Below are 17,365 nucleotides of genomic sequence, written 5' to 3' on the forward strand. Positions count from 1 at the left end.
TATGAAATTGCTTGGTAAGTAAACAAATTATGGTGTTAATGAGTATAGTGTCAGAAACAAAACCTTGAGAGTGTGTAGGAGAGGAGGGAAGGAGAGGATTTTGGAGGGGAAGGGGGAATGAAGAAGGGGAGAAGAAGAAAGTCGCAGTACGCAGCGAGTATCATTGCTGCTCTAGTTGTGTGCTGGATTAGTCAGGAGATCTCCAAAAATAGCTTTCACAGCTGCTTAAGCCAAGGCTTTGGATGCAGCAAATGAGGATTAACATTCTGCAGAGTCTGGCGGTGGGAATTGCAGTATTTCCTCTTGTTCTGGTCCCTCTTCCAGAACAGCTTTTAGAACAGGTAGAAAGCTGAGCAGGTTTGCATAACCAAATCCTACCAGCCTTGTACAGTCTGAAACCTATTGTTTACACAGTACTTAAAGGGGTATTATCAATCTTAATTAATGTTATTAGTAACACTTTATTAGATTGAACTCTAGTGCTTTATCTGCACTTTTTTAAGGGTGTGTGGGAGCTGAGTTTCTGATGCAAGCTTTCAGCATAACTATTTATATCACAGTGCAAGAGGATATTTATAGCACCTGGTTCTGAAATTAAAAGGAGTAGAATTAATTTAAAATTATTGTTTTTATTCAGAGAATTCAAATACTTTTCTAAACTTGGAGCGCATGACCAAGTTACGTCATTTTATGTAGCCAATACATAGGCATGGGAACTTCCAGGGAATGTGTTGTTTTCTCTGTAGTGTGCTTAAAATATTACTTATAACAGTACATGTAAATATAAGTTCTTTCAGAAAGTTAGTGTGTCTAAAATAAATGAGCCCAATTGATGTGCCTGTTGTTTGAGGGTATGTATTATGCGCTTTGGTTTTTTTTCCAGGTGTGTGTGGTGTCAGTACACTGTACATGACGAATGCATGGTAGATTCTTTAAAGACTGAGGAGTGTACATTTGGAGAATTCAGAGACTTAATTATTCCACCGTACTATTTGTCTACAATCAACCAGATGCGTAAAGACAAAAGAACCAATTACGAAAAGGTAATTGTCTACTTCTTCTTGGCTTTATCATATATTTAAAAAAAAAACAAAACCAAAAAACACACATTGAAACTTGAACTCAGTGCATTGTGAGGTAAATGTTTCAATGTATGTGGAGTTCTTGCAGTGTCAGTTCGGAGGTGTTTGTCATTCTATTAACGTGGTAGTCCAAGCGTGAGCAGACATTTGGATTTTGTTAATTCAAACAATGTTGATGCGTGTGCCTTGCTTCCTTGAATGTTTTGTGATTTTTCTGCTGCTGTGTTCGTAACATTCTACTATTTGTTGTCCCAGACACTGTGCCACAGAAATCTTCAGCCTTGATGTGTCAGAAGTATTTGTTTCTTTTTTGACTATTTCAGGCTATTGGTAACTTCCTCATTTTGATACTTCCAGGAGACAGGTTTTGGAGCAATGCTTTAAACGTATATTAATTGTGTGACTGACTGGCTTTTACCCTTTTGCAGGTGGCACCTTACTGCAGAAAATACTGGATGCCGGTTATCATACTGGCTAATACTCGTAGTGGAAACAACATGGGTGAAACATTACTAGGAGAATTTAAAATTCTGCTGAACCCCGTTCAGGTATTTCCAGTGAAACCCACTATACTATAAGAAAAGCTTAAATTAGAATAAACATTGTGTTGCTTGGCAGATCCAGTGGCAGTAGGATTTTGTGGAAGGTAGCAAATTCACACTTTTCAGTTTGTTCTATTTGAAAGAACAGCTTTATGTAGCGAGAGCAGAAGTGCAGAGGCTTCTCCCACCCCCAGTAATTCTGTTAATAGTCAGTATCTGGCTCTTCAAACAGCATACAGCTTTTAGAAAATGAAATATTTAGATCCTCTTCATATGAAGCCTGTATTTGTTATATCACTTTACTTGTGAAAATGTCAGTGTTTACAGTTGTTGCTTTGTGTTGTCGTATTCCCCTTAAAACCGACTGGGAAGGCACAGGATGTTAACATAAGGCAGTTAGTTGTTCCTTGGATTTCCTGGCTGCACCTTAATGCTCTTCCCTTGAAGTTCAAAGCCCAGCCGTAGAGAACAGCCTAATAGAAATAATGGTGTTTGTTTTCAATGCAGCCCAATAGAATTTCAAAAATAATAAACTTATTTTCATGCCAAGTATTTAAGAATAATTTTTATCTGAAGTCTTTCAATATTACAGTTTTTCATAGAGCCTCTAGACACAGACTTTCCTTAGGACTCTTTCAGCTCGGTTTATCAATGGTATTTGTTGCTAGAGAAGCAGCTGGAGCTCTATCATGAATTTTGGAAACCAAATCCGGCTCATGAAAGTCAAGACAGCTCATTTGCTAGTGTAATATTGTAAAGGGAGAATCTTTTTTTGCATTATAATGAACTTTTTGAAACTGTTTCTCTGTGAGACAAACCCCGAGTCATGTTCTGTGAACTTAGAGGACTCTGTATTTTCATTTCTTCTAGGTTTTTGATCTAAGCAAAATCACACCTGCGAAAGCGCTCCAACTTTGCACCTTGCTGCCTTGCAACGCGGTCAGGGTTCTCGTCTGTGGTGGGGATGGCACAGTGGGCTGGGTGCTGGATGCAATTGATGAAATGAAGATAAAGGTATTGTGGTTTTCAAATTAAAAGATGTCTTACGGTCAAATGAGTTTTGCAGCTGCTGAAGTGCTGCATCTGATATCTCACCTGCAGTTGTTGTTTTCATCTTCCTGAATAAGCCTACAGAGAATATTTGCAGAACTGCTTATTCATATATTGGGGGGGAGAGGATGCATCTTGTTATGAGCCCCTGTACTTCAGGAAAAATCTGAAAGCTTTAGATTTTAAGTTATATTTAAAGTTGTTCTCTTCTTTGAACAAGCAAAGAACAGGCTGCAGAACGTTATGCATTGGTCTTTCCTCTTTGTCTAAACAGATTCATTTTGTTTTGAATGGCATTGCTGGTAATTGCTAACATGCTCTGACTGCTCTTTTCTCTCAGCATACTCAATCTTTTATAATAACCTCATATTTTTTCTGGCCCTACTGACTATGTTGCCAGTGCATAAATGAGTAAGGTGATTTGCTTCTGCTCCTTAGCATATATTCTAAAGAATCTATCGCTCTGCAGCTTCACCTACTAGTAGCAAGTGTAGAAGGAAGAAATAAGTTGTGTGTTTACTGTTGATTTGAAATGGAAGGTATTCCAATTTACAGGGTACTCCTAAGAACTCCTGAGAAAAGTCAGAATGAGGAATAATTACTAGGACTTTAGTGCTTTGCCTAACAAACTTTTTCTCTTGTGATAAAGGAAAGAAAGTTTCTCTTCTTATGTCAGTGTCTTTATTTCACTGGTTTTCCTGCAGCTTTCTTGTTAACACATGAAGTGCTGTAGTTGAAGGTCGTTATTACAAATTCATGCATAGTCAAACTGAACTTCTTTGAGAATTGTTATGTACTGATAAAGTAGAAATGCAAAAAAGTATAACTACAAAGGTTAATGAATACGAGCGTAGGGTTACCGAGCGTAGGGTTACTTGGTCTTGGACAGTTGATCTATCGCTCCTTAGAGCCAATATAGTTGATGAAATCTGGGTTGTTCTTTGTTTCCAAGTATCCAAACGGAGTCATTGGAGTTAAGTAAATACTGTTGAGGTTATCAGCAGACCTTCTGTGTTATCAGCAGTCAGTTATTTACTCCTTTCTTTTATCTTGACTCTCAAATACAGATTAGCTGGCTGATACCTGTTCTTGAAAAAACAGCAACCATAATGCCAGCTGTTGCAAGTATTTTACACAGCTGAATTTCAAAGGCCACAGTACATCTGAAATAAGTGTTTACCCTTCTGTGGTGAAGAAAGCAATGACCATTGCTAAGGGTGGCTGTCTTGAATGTCTGCTTTGGTGGCTCTGTGATACACAGAGGTGGTTGTTTGCCTCATCTGTTGATGATAGTTGGATCTGTGTGTGTGTCATCTCTGAAACTTGCTTTCCTTCTTTCACCATGTGATTTTCTGCCCATGGTTGAATATTCTGGTATTACCTGCACCTGTTGGTTTAGGCCTAACCTTACTTCAGTCCTGCAAGAGCATTTGGTGCCGTGTTACGATTCAGAACCTCACATCTCTGTTACGTCTCTGTGTTTACCTCCCTTCGCAGAGGTGTGTGCAGTGCTAGTAACTTGCCCAGGGCTTCAACAAGTCACCTGCGAATCAGCTGAGAAGCTTAGGCTCCTACTTCCACATCCAAAACGTCGCTCTTATGAAGGAATAATCTGTTCAGTATTAATAATGCGTTGTTTCCATGTTGTGTTTCTGTTCTCTTTTCTTCCCGCAATGGTTTCACATTCCCTTCCTTTGCCGTTACCCCTAGGCTAAGTACTCCAGCGTGCCGCGGGCTCTGCTAACGTTGCCGGCTCTATTGCTCTACACTGTCTAACAAGCTGCTGTGAAGATTATTGATATTTATCTAACCTGAACATTTGGGGATAAAAGGGAGAAAATGAGTGCTGAAGAAGGAGCTAATATGCGGTTTCTGTATCCTAGGGGCAAGAGCGTTTTATTCCACAAGTAGCAATTTTACCTCTGGGAACAGGTAACGACCTGTCTAATACACTGGGCTGGGGTGCAGGTTATGCTGGAGAGGTCCCAGTAGAACAAATCTTACGGAATGTCATGGAGGCGGATGGAATCAAACTAGACAGGTAAGTGACAGTGAAACAATAAATTACTACAGGTCTCCTGATCCTCAGTTGCAGCAGCACGTGTAAAGAAACACAAGGATTGTTGGAGGGAGATGCAGAATAACTGAGGTGTAAAATAAGTCTTTATTGAGTTGTTCTACAAGGCGGAACTCTTCCATAATTCAACTGAATTCGAATCTTTTAATTTGATCCTGGTATAGATATGAGATTCGTAACTACAGCTTGGATACTTAGTAAGAACAGTGTCTGTCTGTCATGAGTCTAAGTTATGACTTTTTTTTCAGGTGGAAGGTTCAAGTAACAAACAAAGGCTACTACAACCTAAGGAAACCAAAGGTATGGTTTGCAAGTATATATATATATCTGGATTTTGTAGAATACCTGTATGTTTATACTTATTTTTCTAATTACCTCCTTCACCTAAACCACCGTGACTTCTAAAACCTAGTAATGGTATTTAATGAGACCATAATTAGAAGTTCTGTCTTACAGGTATTCACAATGAACAACTACTTTTCTATAGGACCGGACGCCCTCATGGCTTTAAATTTTCATGCTCATCGTGAGAAGACTCCTTCCTTGTTTTCCAGCAGAATTATTAATAAGGTGTGTTCGCTAAAGGGGCATTTTCTCCTTGTAGTTGTTGACTTGACTTAAGGCTATTTTTTGCTTTACATTGCTTTGTTCCCTTACTTCCCTTCATGCCATTTTAAGAGTTTGAACTCATTTTTCTTGGGGAGGGAATTCCATGAGTAAAACATGTTTCCAGCCTACTCACAAGTGTTCTGCCTTGCCTCTGCTTGCTTGCAGAACATGCTGTTTGTTTGGTTTTTGTTTAGAAAGTCCAATTGCTTTAAAACTCAGTGGGTTAAGGATGTTGCCTGTTCCTTTTAAAGTGAAAGCAAATTTCTTACATGAGTTGTAGCCTGTCTCTTGAAGAAAGTTTAATTGAAGGATGTGCAAATATGTTACATGTGAGTTTTAGATAAGCTTTGCAGAACCATAACTATACATGGATATTTCAGATAGTTTTCCTGTGTATTGCCTTTTTCTAACAGTGTTTTGTCTTCTCTCTGTTGTTGGTTTTTTTAACAGGCTGTTTATTTTTTTTATGGAACCAAAGACTGCTTAGTACAAGAATGCAAGGATCTTAATAAAAAGGTTGAGGTAAGTTTTTTTAACTTGCTTGTTCCGTGGGCAGCCAGCGAAGTGTAAAAATTACCTTGGGAAAAGAAAGGGAAAAGGCTTTGCAGTTTACATCTGTATGATATTTGTATAAGGATGGCTCTGGACTTGGAGTATTGTTGATGTGTTTGCTATCTGCAGCTCACTCCGTGGAATTCATATATTTGAGCTTACTGAAAACTCCTAGTTTTTTTTCTGGCCTTGACTCAGTTCTGTGAGTCCAAGTACTGATATTCAGATAAAGTTTGCATTTGCACAAGAGGCTTACGTAAGTGAAGCTTCCTTTTTCTATTTTCAATTAACAGACATTTATTACCACTTAGGATATCTTGTGAAATCACAAGTCTTTTTTTTTAAAGAAAACATGTTCTGTTTGTACAGATCCAGTGTTTCTTCAATTTGAAGAATTTGAATACATGAAGAGGATAACTAGCTTATATTGAAGTACTGAATTTGATCCACAATAATTAACTTCTCTTTGTCTTTTAAAGCTAGAGTTGGATGGTGAGAGAATCGAGTTGCCCAATTTGGAAGGCATCATTGTCCTGAATATTGGCTATTGGGGAGGTGGCTGTAGGCTCTGGGAAGGAATGGGTGATGAGCCTTATCCCTTGGCGAGGTACACAGTGCACCTTTTTCCTTTTTCTCCTTTAGCAGTTCTTGTAGTATAAACAGTTCCCTCCTCCTGTGCCTGTGTAGCCAGCCCTGCCAGAAAGTCAGAAGGATTCCTTGCGACAGGAGGGAAGCTCAGGTTTTAATTTTCCTCAGAGATTTGGACTACGTGCATCCCACACATCAGGTCTTTTAAGACCTTAAAATGCCTGGTGTGATCAAACAATAACGTTGAAGAGGCTATTAAACATAAACGTAGCCTTCTAAAAGTAGGAGATACATCCATTTCAGAGCATAATAGACACTAACATATAATAACAAAGCAAGCAAAAAATTTTGCTCCCATGCTTGAGTAAATTGGCTGGTGCGATCCTAAAGATCGGTAGATCGGTATTAGTTATTCCCTCTTGTGGACGCGTCCTTCTGAAGCCGTGTATATAAATGTGCTCCGTAATTCTGTTGAAAGGGTTATGATCCTGGATTTCTAAAAAATATTTGGGCTGGGTCCTTTACCAAAATCTAAAACACTCAGCCATTAAAAGATATTCCTGTAGACTTAATAGCTAAAGAGAGTCTCGCTTCTCAATTCATAGGCATGACGATGGCCTTCTGGAAGTTGTTGGCGTTCATGGCTCTTTTCACTGTGCGCAGATTCAGGTGAAGCTAGCGAATCCTGTTCGCCTGGGGCAGGCGCACACAGTGAGGGTGAGTGGGGTTTGTGACCCTGTTTCTCCAAATGTTTCTTAATACACAGCACAGAATCACAAATGCTTTTCCGTCTGATCCGAAGTTGTAGTTTGCGGTTGAGCTAGATGTGTTCTCTTGCTTAGTAAAAAAATCTGTCATAATTCAGTCCTCTCTGGCTGTGTTTGGTGATCTGTGAGTGCAACTAATTCTGTGCTAAGGTCAGGCTGAAAAAAGCAGCATCAGTATATTGTATTTAAAAGGTATTTTCAGAGCTGCTTTGAAGTGATCTGCTAATTGTGTGTTCTTGTGTTCAATACTAGCTGATCTTGAAGAGTTCCAAGATGCCGATGCAGGTGGACGGAGAGCCGTGGGCACAGGGGCCCTGCACCGTTACTATAACTCACAAGACACACGCACTGATGTTGTATCACTCGGGTGAACAAACGGATGACGAAGCTTCCAGCATGTCTGAGCAAGACCATGTGAGAGAACAGACCGATGAAGATGTATAGATTTTGTGGAATGTCATGCAATACGGTGATGAACTTCAGCTTGTTAACAACACTGAGAACGCCTATCCTCGATTAAGGTTTATGCTCTAAGGCTCATACTTGTCAATGAACTAGAGCTGAGGAAAAGCCATGCTTTCACGTCCATGAAAACTTTTGCCTTGTAATTGGTGGTGATGCTCAGCCTTTCTAGCTGGAAGAGTCGGCTACTGTCATGGCAGGGAACAGACACGTACTGCAGCTGTTCCTTGCTGTGGAATCAGATCTTCTGCACATAGTGTTGTATGCAAAAGGTTTGATGCCCTCAGAGAGGGGAATAGATGTGAGTTTGGCCTGCTTCCACCTCCCCTCTTCCCCAGAACAGCTCCCAAACAGAAAACCAGACCAAGTAGGGTGTGGGCTGGCTTTCCAACAGCAGCCTGCAGCTGGCTGCCACCTCTTCTTGGGAGCGGGACAAATACTTTTCAGCTGACCTGCCTGTGCAGTGCATATAGAATAGGCTTGACTGGGAGAGCAGAAAACGTGGGAGCTCTTGGGAAGGTGGTTAGCAAGAAAGATGCTTTTGGACCAAAGGTTTCTGGAAATGTTCTGTTAGCGAATGACCTTGTTCAGTGGCTGTGTAAGCCATAGGCAGAGCACTCCTGAAGTCCCAGGTACCTGAGATAAAACTTCAAACTAGTTGGACTGTGACTTGCACTGAATGATCCTGTGACTGACTGTACGTCAGTTCAGTGAAAGACTAATTCTAGGTTTTCTTCAAATATCAATATCTTAGTTCTTGAGGAAGACTTGGACAAAGGCGCTGTCTTTTTTAGCTGTTTACAGGAGAGTTTTAAAGAGCTGATGATCTGTTAACTGTTTAAGAGTGGAGTTTGAGAGCTAGAATGGCAGAGGTTAGCAGGTTCTGGCATTCCTGTGTATTATTTGATTGTGAGAAAGTGTGGAAGCGTTTCTTTTCTGACTGGCTCTTAGGAAGACAAAGATACTTTGTTGGACCTGAAACTATTTCCCATTCAAATATAGGGGGGAAAAAAGGATTGGTGGCCTGTACTGAGAGTGAGAGTTAAGAACACTTGCAACAGTACATGGAAACTGTCGGTTTGGCACATCTGAAGCTTCTCAGGTTTAAAAGCTTCTCAGGCGAAAACATCTTCATGGTTAACAGGAGTAAAAATCTGCTTCCTTTTTAATTTTCTGTTGTAGGTGAGATGAGGTTTAGAATTTGTCAGTAAGTTAAGTCCAGTTGAGTTACTGAAGGTGATCTTCCAGTTAGGAAGAGAACTTGTGCTGAATGTGTTACGCATAAGCCAAGATCGTAAGAGAAGCTGAGAGCCTTGGTCTGAAATTTGAATGTTGCTGCTTTTGTCTGAACTCCTCCACTCTTTCTTTTTCCTCTTTTCTCTATGCTAACTGACAGCAATTCCATTGGGTAAAGTAGACTGTGTTTCTAGGCTTTGTAAAGTGAAACTTTTTCAACCAGCTATAAAATGCATTTGCATTAATAGTGAATGAACTATTTATATTTTAAAATAATTTATTGAAACCTTGGCAAAGTCAGTATTTTTGAAACCTTTAACTGTAATCCTCCTTGGAGAGCATTTTTAACTTGATGGTATTCGTTGTAGAAAGTGTTTGTGCTAGATCTTAAATACTACTGATTATCAGTGAATTTATAGCTGCCTGAAAATGTGACTAGAGTGTAATGCACTGTAAAACAGAAGCCATTTGTATATTCCACATTCGTTAGCCTTAGACACCTCATCTTAATTATTTTATTGTATGTGAATATAGAGAATAAATTAAGAGTTAAATTTATGTAAAAAGTGTTTAATATACTCAAAAGTATACTATGTTGGATAAATCCACTACCTTTTTTTAGTAATGAGGTTCAATTTGTATTGGCTTCAAAATCTTACTGGTTAAGTTATTAATTTTTTTTAATAACTTGTAACCATCAGCATCCTAAAAATAGTTCTGTTGTGTGCTCTGGTTGTTACATAACTGTTGTTTACAAAGAAATGACAAGTCTCTGGTTAAGCAGGGTATGTGCTCTGAAAGGCAGGATTTCTTAAGAGAAAATGACACCACAGGCTACCTGATCTGAACTGTTCACGATAACGATTTAAAGAGTTACCTGAAGCGATGATTATTCAAATTTTTCTATAGCCTAAGAACATTAACTGTTCAAAAACTTCACTCTTTGAACTTCTGAAAAACAAATCAATGCCAAGACTTGGAAAGTGGCTTTTTTTACAGTAAGTGCAGTGACTTCCTCACTTGTGCTTTGCCTGAGTGGGTGCCAGTGGTGTTGTGCTGTTTGTGCAGGCAAGATCCTCTCGCTTACTTAGCGCAGCTTGTTAGAAGTCCGGTCCCAAATGTGTGGAATCCTCTTTGGGAAATGTAAATCTGTCGTTCTGAAGAAACAAAAGAGAACTGGAAATGAAAGTAGCATTTAATTTGGCGCTTGTCTGGGACAGCCCCTGGTAAATGGTCTTGTGTTGGAGCGATCACCCCCTACTTCCACGAGGAAGTGGCAAAGTTTGTGTTGCACATGTTGGCTGTTAGTGATTGCAGCAAATGGCAGGTACCAAACTCAGCCACCGTAAGCACAGGGAGGCCCTTGTAAATTGGATTTATGGTATGGGGAATGTTCTGTCAGGTCAAAGTACCCAGTTCCCAGTCAGACGTGGAGTCATCCTTCTCTTGTAACTGTGTGTACCTGACATATACATGACAAAAAAAAAGTTGTTTTTAAACATGCAGTGTTAGCACTGGAATCTGTTCTGAAGTCTTGCCGTTTCCAACGTGCCATCCTGTGATTTCAATGTGTCCTCTTTTCCAATGTGTTGCAAATTGGGTTAAAGCCAGTTTTGAGTTACCTTTGGGAACTGTTTTTAGTCCAACTGCAGAAAGTAAATATCAGCAATGGGCTCCCAGATTCTAATGCTTAACACAGATAACTTTTCTAATTTGTAATATCACTGTAGCTGCTCAATGTTGACATGTGTGTTGTGACTATAAAACTGCTACCTGCTTTTTTAATGCTGTAGGTGCGTAAAGCACCAGTACAAATAGCTGCTCTGTAGCTCCTCTGAAAGATTGGAAACCTGAAAATCCTGCAGTACGTTCTCGATCCAGAAGATGGTACTGCACATCTGGAGCTCCTGTCCTGCACTGAAGAGTTTTCCCTTACCCCATTAATGATTAACACTGAAAAAAACAGTAAGGGCAATGTTTCCAAAAGACAAATAATGAGTGAACTCACAAAGTTTGTTTTTATGTTTTAGTTCTGCGTACACTAGCTTAACCAAAGTTTGGTTGCATTCTGGTAACTCCTGTTACTGTGGGTCCTCAGTCCTGTGATATGCAATACAAAAAACTTGTATGAGAGCCTTTCTGCGCTCAGCTGACTGTGCCGGCTCTGACCTCACTTGTTTGCACACACACCAACATGGTGTGTATGTGTATTGTCACATGCATCCATATTCTTTGTTTTACTTCGTGTTTTCACCTCAGCAATTCATAGCAGGGTTGAACCGTTTGATATACCACCTGCACCTTGGATCTCCTTCCATGTCTGGAAAGAGTTAAGGTCAAACTTGAGTTCTTTGCCTTCAAACCAGCTGAGGTGGATGGCATTCACTTAAGTATTTTCTTCTAAGGATTTCTGTTCCTGGTATTTAAAGCAGATGATGGTAGGATGGAGTGGTGAGCTTCCCTTCTGTCTTCTTTACCCTTTGTTCCAGCTGGCTTGTCAGAAAGAAAATAGAAATGGCTTCATACAGCTTATTCTTAGCCCTTTGACCCAGTTCTTTGTGTTTTTCAGTCACCATCACCACTCCTGGGGGTATCTGAAAGGACTCCAAAAGTTCCCAGTCCCCTGACCTATTCTGAAAGTACAATTTGTGCTCTTTGCTGCTGGGGAGGAACCTCCCTGCTCTCCACAGGTTGTGAGAACTGGTAGTTAAAGGTTGGATATCGGTTTTGCCAGTTCTTTCTGGTTCTGCGTTCTGTTGCACTGAAGCTCACGGTTTTTGTAGTGTATGTTACTGTATCTCACTGGTTAAAACAAACTTAAAGCACTGTACTTTAGCTGTGAACAGCCCAATGGTATCCCTGGTGTAATTCTTGGTCCTTTTCACTTGGCAACGAATGCTTTTTGCAGAGCACTGCTGTGTCCTAGTTAGTTAATCTGTGCGTAAGAGCGGGACACTCGGGAATCTTGGCATGTGTTCTGACTGCAACTCCTGGTTTGTTCTGTAATCCATACCGGTTACAAGCAGTTTTCTTTCTTTTGGAAAAGTAAAAAGATTAGACGTTTCTGTTAGGAGTAAACTCTGATATATTCAGATTCACAAAAACTGGTAGCGGAACTGATTGTGTTGAATGTGAACCACTTGTTTAAAGATTCTCTGACTTGTTTTCTGACAGATGACAGCTGCTTCCTAAACACAGGAGTGAGACAGCAGAGACCACTCGTTCATTTAGCTGTTAGGGATATTGAGAGAATTTACACATTGTGTCTTTCAGCTTCATTTAGGCCACGGTTCTGCAAGCACGACATGATCAAAATGTCTATCTCACTAAGAGTGCTGAATACCCAGTTCAGGGCAACTCAGGGAGAGATTTCCAGCTGCAGTAGAGCCACGTGCCTTGACTAAGCCTGGTGATGTTGCACTCGCATGAGCTGAGGATCTGGCCCTTAACTGTTCAACAGCGTGAATGTATTCAACATTTTCCTTTGTTTCCAGCATTAATGCTGCCCAGTTTACTCTGCTGTGTGCTCTTATTGCTCTATGTAATTCATTTGTTGCATTGTTCCATTTGCTGCTTGTTTCTAGAGTTGAGCATAAAAAACATTTTAATAATAATAAGGGAGAATTTACATCCTGACTTTGTGTTCTCTATCTTCAGAGTTTACAGCCCTCGATAGCCACTTTGCTACCAACTGTTGTAGTCTGTCGCGCACCGCCAGCCATCTTCTCTTTCTGGGGTTTTTATAGTTAAACAGAATGGATCTTTATTTTTATAGCCTGTAACTTCAGTATATATAGCAGTTATTTCTATATAGTAATTAGTGATCAGAATACTGTACAAATGTTACTTTTAAGAGCTGTAACTTTAAATTGATAATAACTACTTATGAGAAAATACCAGCATGTTAAGTTTTAAAGGAAACGATATTTAGCTTAAATACTGTGATGCTGTGGCTCGGGATTTGTACTGAATATGTTTGTGCATATATTCTGAAATTGCACTAAATAGGTTAAAAATAAGCTTAAAATTCAGATATAGATTAAAAAGTAGAATTCATAACATCTTACTTTTTTTTTTCAGCCAAGAGAGGTGACATTTGGGGCTTGGTATTTTGGTTTTCCCTCAGAACAGTTGGGGAGGAGCGGTCTGTGCTCCTGGCAGAACCTTTGTTGTTCCCTTATAGTGCAGTTTTGGATATGTATTATTTAGTGCCCAGACATTAGCAAAAGCCATCAACGCTGTTCCTGCCTCTCAGAAAACAAAAGCTCAGAGCAAACCTGGCTGCTCACAGCTGTAAAGTGAACCAGATCTCACTTGCACGCAAGTAACCAGCCACTAATACTGAACCTCCAAGATAGATGTTTAAAGTCAAGATGTGTTAGTTTGTTAATTTTTTCTGGACCTCAAATGACGTTTTCAAGTCTGAAATTATTTTTCCTTTCTGTTTTAGAGGAAGGCAGGCTGCAATGAGAGGAGAAGGGGGTATTGCTGTAAAACTCTTAGCCATAAAACTGGGAAGTGTGTCCTTCCCTCGCTCCGTAGGCACAGGAGGTGTGATTTTGAAGCATCTCATGAAAGCCTCTGCTTTGTTTCCCCCCTCGCTGGCTTCATCCAGTATTTTTGAAGCAGGTGATAATACCATCGCCCTGTGACTGGATTTGCACAGATCATCACGTGTCGGTGATGTGTAGTGCTTGAGTACATGGGCTGGGTTCTGTCTGTAAGGGGCTGTGGCTTCATTGCTGTCGTGGACCTCCCAGTTCTGCGGACACTCCACAGTGACACAGGGAAACAGAAGAGCTCTTTTATCTTCAATGAGTTACCAGTAGGTTCTTGAGAAACATCTCCTCCGTATTCTTCATAGAAATTTGTAAATACATTGGTTTTCACAGCACTGGCCTCGTTACTGAATTTCCTAATACATCTTTTTCTTGTCTTGTTGTTTGTACTGTATTTCTCTGTAGATTAAATTTTGTGCATTAAAGTGTTTAAACTCAGTTTTCCCTGTTCCTCACTATGCATAGAAGCAAATGTGAGTTTTGAGCTCTGTAACACCCCCGTGATGACGATAACTGCCTGGCTTTGGAAAAATGCAGTATGGTCAGCCGTACTCTTGGGTTTTGAGAATGGTGGTATGTGGGGAACACAGCATGCATGCTTCTATCTGCGAACCCTGCTGCAAAGTCCAAGCATTTCAAGCTTCAGACGTGTAGAAAAAGAATTCTAGACAACATGGTAATGTCATTCAGAGGTGAAACTAATTCTGATTCGTAGCCCACAAGGATGCCTTGGCAGCTGCTTTCCTGCTTCTGGTCCATCCTGCTCATCGAGGTTTTCTCTCAAGAAGAAGCTGAGTTTGTACCGCTTCATCATGGATGCGTTGGAAAAGCCCAGCCTTCACTAGTAAGTTGAAGTATCCCCATTTTTCACTGATGTTGTCAGTGATTTGGGATCTTAAAACAGTTTGTGATGCACACTCCTTGTTTAGTCAAAGGGCGTATAGATTCCTTGCCTGTAAAGAGCAATTTCTAAACAGGATGTTTAATGGAAAATATTTGGTATTCTGTGGTGTTAATAGAAACTGGAGGCTGAGCACAAGTCAGCAAAATGCGTGCGAGGCTTTCCACAGTAAGGGGAAGCGCTGCTGCTGGAAGGCGTTCAGAGATCAAGTGGCTCAGCACTCCTGATGGCAGCAGATGGGGGACACTTTGGTCTTTGGGAAGTAAATAAACCCTCCTGTGGGGCCACTTCATCAGTGTCAGTTCTCTCCCCGAGTCCTCTCTGTTCCCCAATCTCATTTGCACAAAAGAGAGAGCAGGCTATGCCACAATCAAACCTTTAAAAGACTGGTTTTGTGGTGTTTTCTATTCCAGATAGGGTCAGAGCACAGATATTCAACAGGTTTTTTCCTAGATGGGTAAGACAATAGTTTTGACAGAGCTTTGATGATCACTAGCAGTGACATTAATACAAGATCTAGGTTTAATGCGTTTTAAAATGTTTCTAGAGCTGTTGTACTGAACTGTGCACAGCACCACCTCGAGCCTGCCCTTAGCCTGAAGCCGTGTCCAAAGTCACCACAGGTAAACGTGGGGAAGGACGCGGATCTCGGATAACTACAAGTCAACTCAAATTCTATTTCTGTCTTTCGATGATAAAAGTATTTGTTGAATGAAAGTAAAGGGAGGGAAGGCATTGTCCGAATAAGAGTCAATGAGTCGAGTATAAGGCGCTTGAGGGCTAAAACTGATTTCAGGACATATCTAGCAAATACATTTTCCTCTTAAGGAAGAGTCCTCATCACCGAGACATGAGAAACGCTGTTTCTCATTCCATGTGCATCCGTGAGCAATATGAGAACACACTGGTAGCCCCAAGGTAACAGATGGCCGGAAGGTCCTGGTGACCACGGGCGCTGGATCACAGAGCGGGGAACAATGCTGTGGAGCCCTGAGTTTGTGCCACCCAGCTGTGGCGTGGGCATTGTTCCAGCCTGCTGTGAAATCCTGATTCCATGCTAAAGCGCTGCAGAAAAAGGCCTGGCTCTGTCAGACCTGCAGAAGAGCAGCTCTCCATGTCGCTCGTTGGAAATACGGAAAGGGCAATGAATATGGAAATGTAATTACTGTCAGGCACAGCCCGGCTTTTAGCATGGTAGTCACAGACCCCCGCGCTTTCTTACCCTGAAAGGTAATGGTGAAAGCAAAAGTTAAAACTATTGAATTTCCATCAATCATTCGATGTTTGCTTTGATGATGGTGACAAGGTTTTTGTTTGTTCCTAAACTGTCATTAAAAGCTCTTATTAATCGCATTTTGATATTTTCAAGACAAGAGGGGGCTGAAATGTAATGAGAAAATGCAACAGTAATTTAAGTTGAAGGTTCAGAGTAAAATTTATGTGTATTATTAGTTAGGAATTCAAGATTTAATCTGTATAATGGTCTGAAACCTTTTAATAGCTAACTTTTTCCAGCTCCCAGACTTTCTAAATACTGAGATTCTGCTGGTCAAGCACACAAGACTAAACAACAATTACTCTGATATATGTGCTTTTCTTCACCCTAGCTGCAAATCACTTGAGTGTGTTTATAGTCCTCACCAGTCTTGCAAATCCTCTGCGCTTATTTCTTTGCTTCAGTAACCAACTCTGTGGTTTGCATCTGATCCTAATGCTCTTGGTGCTGGTAGTTGTGCCCTGTTCCCTCTCTCAATTCACCGCTTGTTTAGCAATGAGACACAGGATGGGATCATAAGTAACTTACTCTTCTTTTTTTCCCAGCTATGTGCCGTCCTTGTGACAACTTGGAACTTCTGAGGGCTGTTTGCAACAGTGCTTTCGGTAAGCTGACTAAAGAGAAGTCATTCTGCCTTTATGCATTGATTATATGGATTTATTTGCGGCTGCTTCTTAGAATAACAGTGTGACTGTGTGCTCTGGTGCAAAAAAAGAGAAAATGGCTGCATGAAAAAGGATTGGAATGGGGGGAAAAATTAAACCTAGGAGAGAGAAGCTTTCTTTCAAGGTCCTCGTTTCCTGCAGGCAGAAAGATTATGGTCTAAAATGGAACTGAAAGTAATTCTTCCAAATGTGCTGCTGGCTCTCACACGCAGCAAAGTTGCTGTTAGACACACCTACAGATGCAAGTTACACAGGCTTGGTACGCTCTTTTTTGTTCGCTTCATCTGTGTTGTTTTTCTTCCCCTGATGCCCTCTCTCTTCCCTCACAATTTGCACACTTCTGAGTTCATTTTCTACAGAGACAGAGTTGTTTTTAACTGCGCTGAGGATTTAAGGTGATTTGAACTTCCTTTAGTTCCATACTAAAGTTCGGTTTCACGCCTGATGAGAAAACAAAGCAGTTAATATTTTGTAAGGTAAGAAATACTGATTTGATGGTACACTAAAAGCGTTTTCCTTTTTCTCTAGTTAATAATGCAATATATTTCTTTTTCTTTTGGTCCTGATTGATCATTTTATTCCTGTAGTTTTGCACAGTAAAATTTGTACCTCTCTGATTATGTCCAATAGTTTTCCAGTACTTCAAAGGGTCTCCAGGAAAGCTGGGGAGGAGCTCTTAATCCGGCAGCACAGGGAGAGGATTGAGGGGGAATGATTTTCAGCTGAAAGAGGGGAGATTGAGATGAAATATAAGGAAGAAAAGTTTTCCTGTGAAGGTAGGGAGACCCTGGCCCAGAGGGGTTCAACAACTGTGATTTTTATTACCTGAAAAGGCCTCTGGTTTAGTTTACTGGATAAGGATGTTCTCCTTATCCTCGGCTAGGAGGCAGCGCTACTGGTAAAACTTCTCTCTAGGAGGTAATTCAGGTTGAAATTTGACAGTCCAGAGGATGCCACAGCTTACACAACTCTCCTCCTTTTCTCTCTTCCCCAGTTCTC

The 17,365-nt window shown here is 40.6% G+C and overlaps 1 protein-coding gene across 2 annotated transcripts in view; it reads left to right on the forward strand.

The window, feature by feature from the left end:
- DGKE (diacylglycerol kinase epsilon) overlaps positions 1 to 17,365 on the forward strand; it is a 28,832-nt gene that overhangs the window by 1,655 nt on the left and 9,812 nt on the right. The window contains exons 2-12 of one of the 2 annotated variants that reach the window (XR_008452791.1): positions 884 to 1,043; positions 1,511 to 1,630; positions 2,495 to 2,638; positions 4,558 to 4,715; positions 5,000 to 5,051; positions 5,208 to 5,321; positions 5,811 to 5,882; positions 6,392 to 6,519; positions 7,106 to 7,217; positions 7,520 to 14,368; positions 16,247 to 16,306. Coding sequence is in view for 1 of the 2 variants with exons in the window: in XM_009564013.2 (XP_009562308.2) it covers positions 884 to 1,043; positions 1,511 to 1,630; positions 2,495 to 2,638; positions 4,558 to 4,715; positions 5,000 to 5,051; positions 5,208 to 5,321; positions 5,811 to 5,882; positions 6,392 to 6,519; positions 7,106 to 7,217; positions 7,520 to 7,711 (1,252 nt within the window). In the remaining variant the exon portion in view is untranslated. Of the gene's footprint in view, positions 1 to 883; positions 1,044 to 1,510; positions 1,631 to 2,494; positions 2,639 to 4,557; positions 4,716 to 4,999; positions 5,052 to 5,207; positions 5,322 to 5,810; positions 5,883 to 6,391; positions 6,520 to 7,105; positions 7,218 to 7,519; positions 14,761 to 16,246; positions 16,307 to 17,365 lie in introns of those variants that run through there. The other variant, XM_009564013.2, reaches the window with a different exon arrangement.

The sequence above is a fragment of the Cuculus canorus genome, chromosome 18 (assembly GCF_017976375.1).
Source record: "Cuculus canorus isolate bCucCan1 chromosome 18, bCucCan1.pri, whole genome shotgun sequence".
Taxonomy (NCBI): domain Eukaryota; kingdom Metazoa; phylum Chordata; class Aves; order Cuculiformes; family Cuculidae; genus Cuculus; species Cuculus canorus.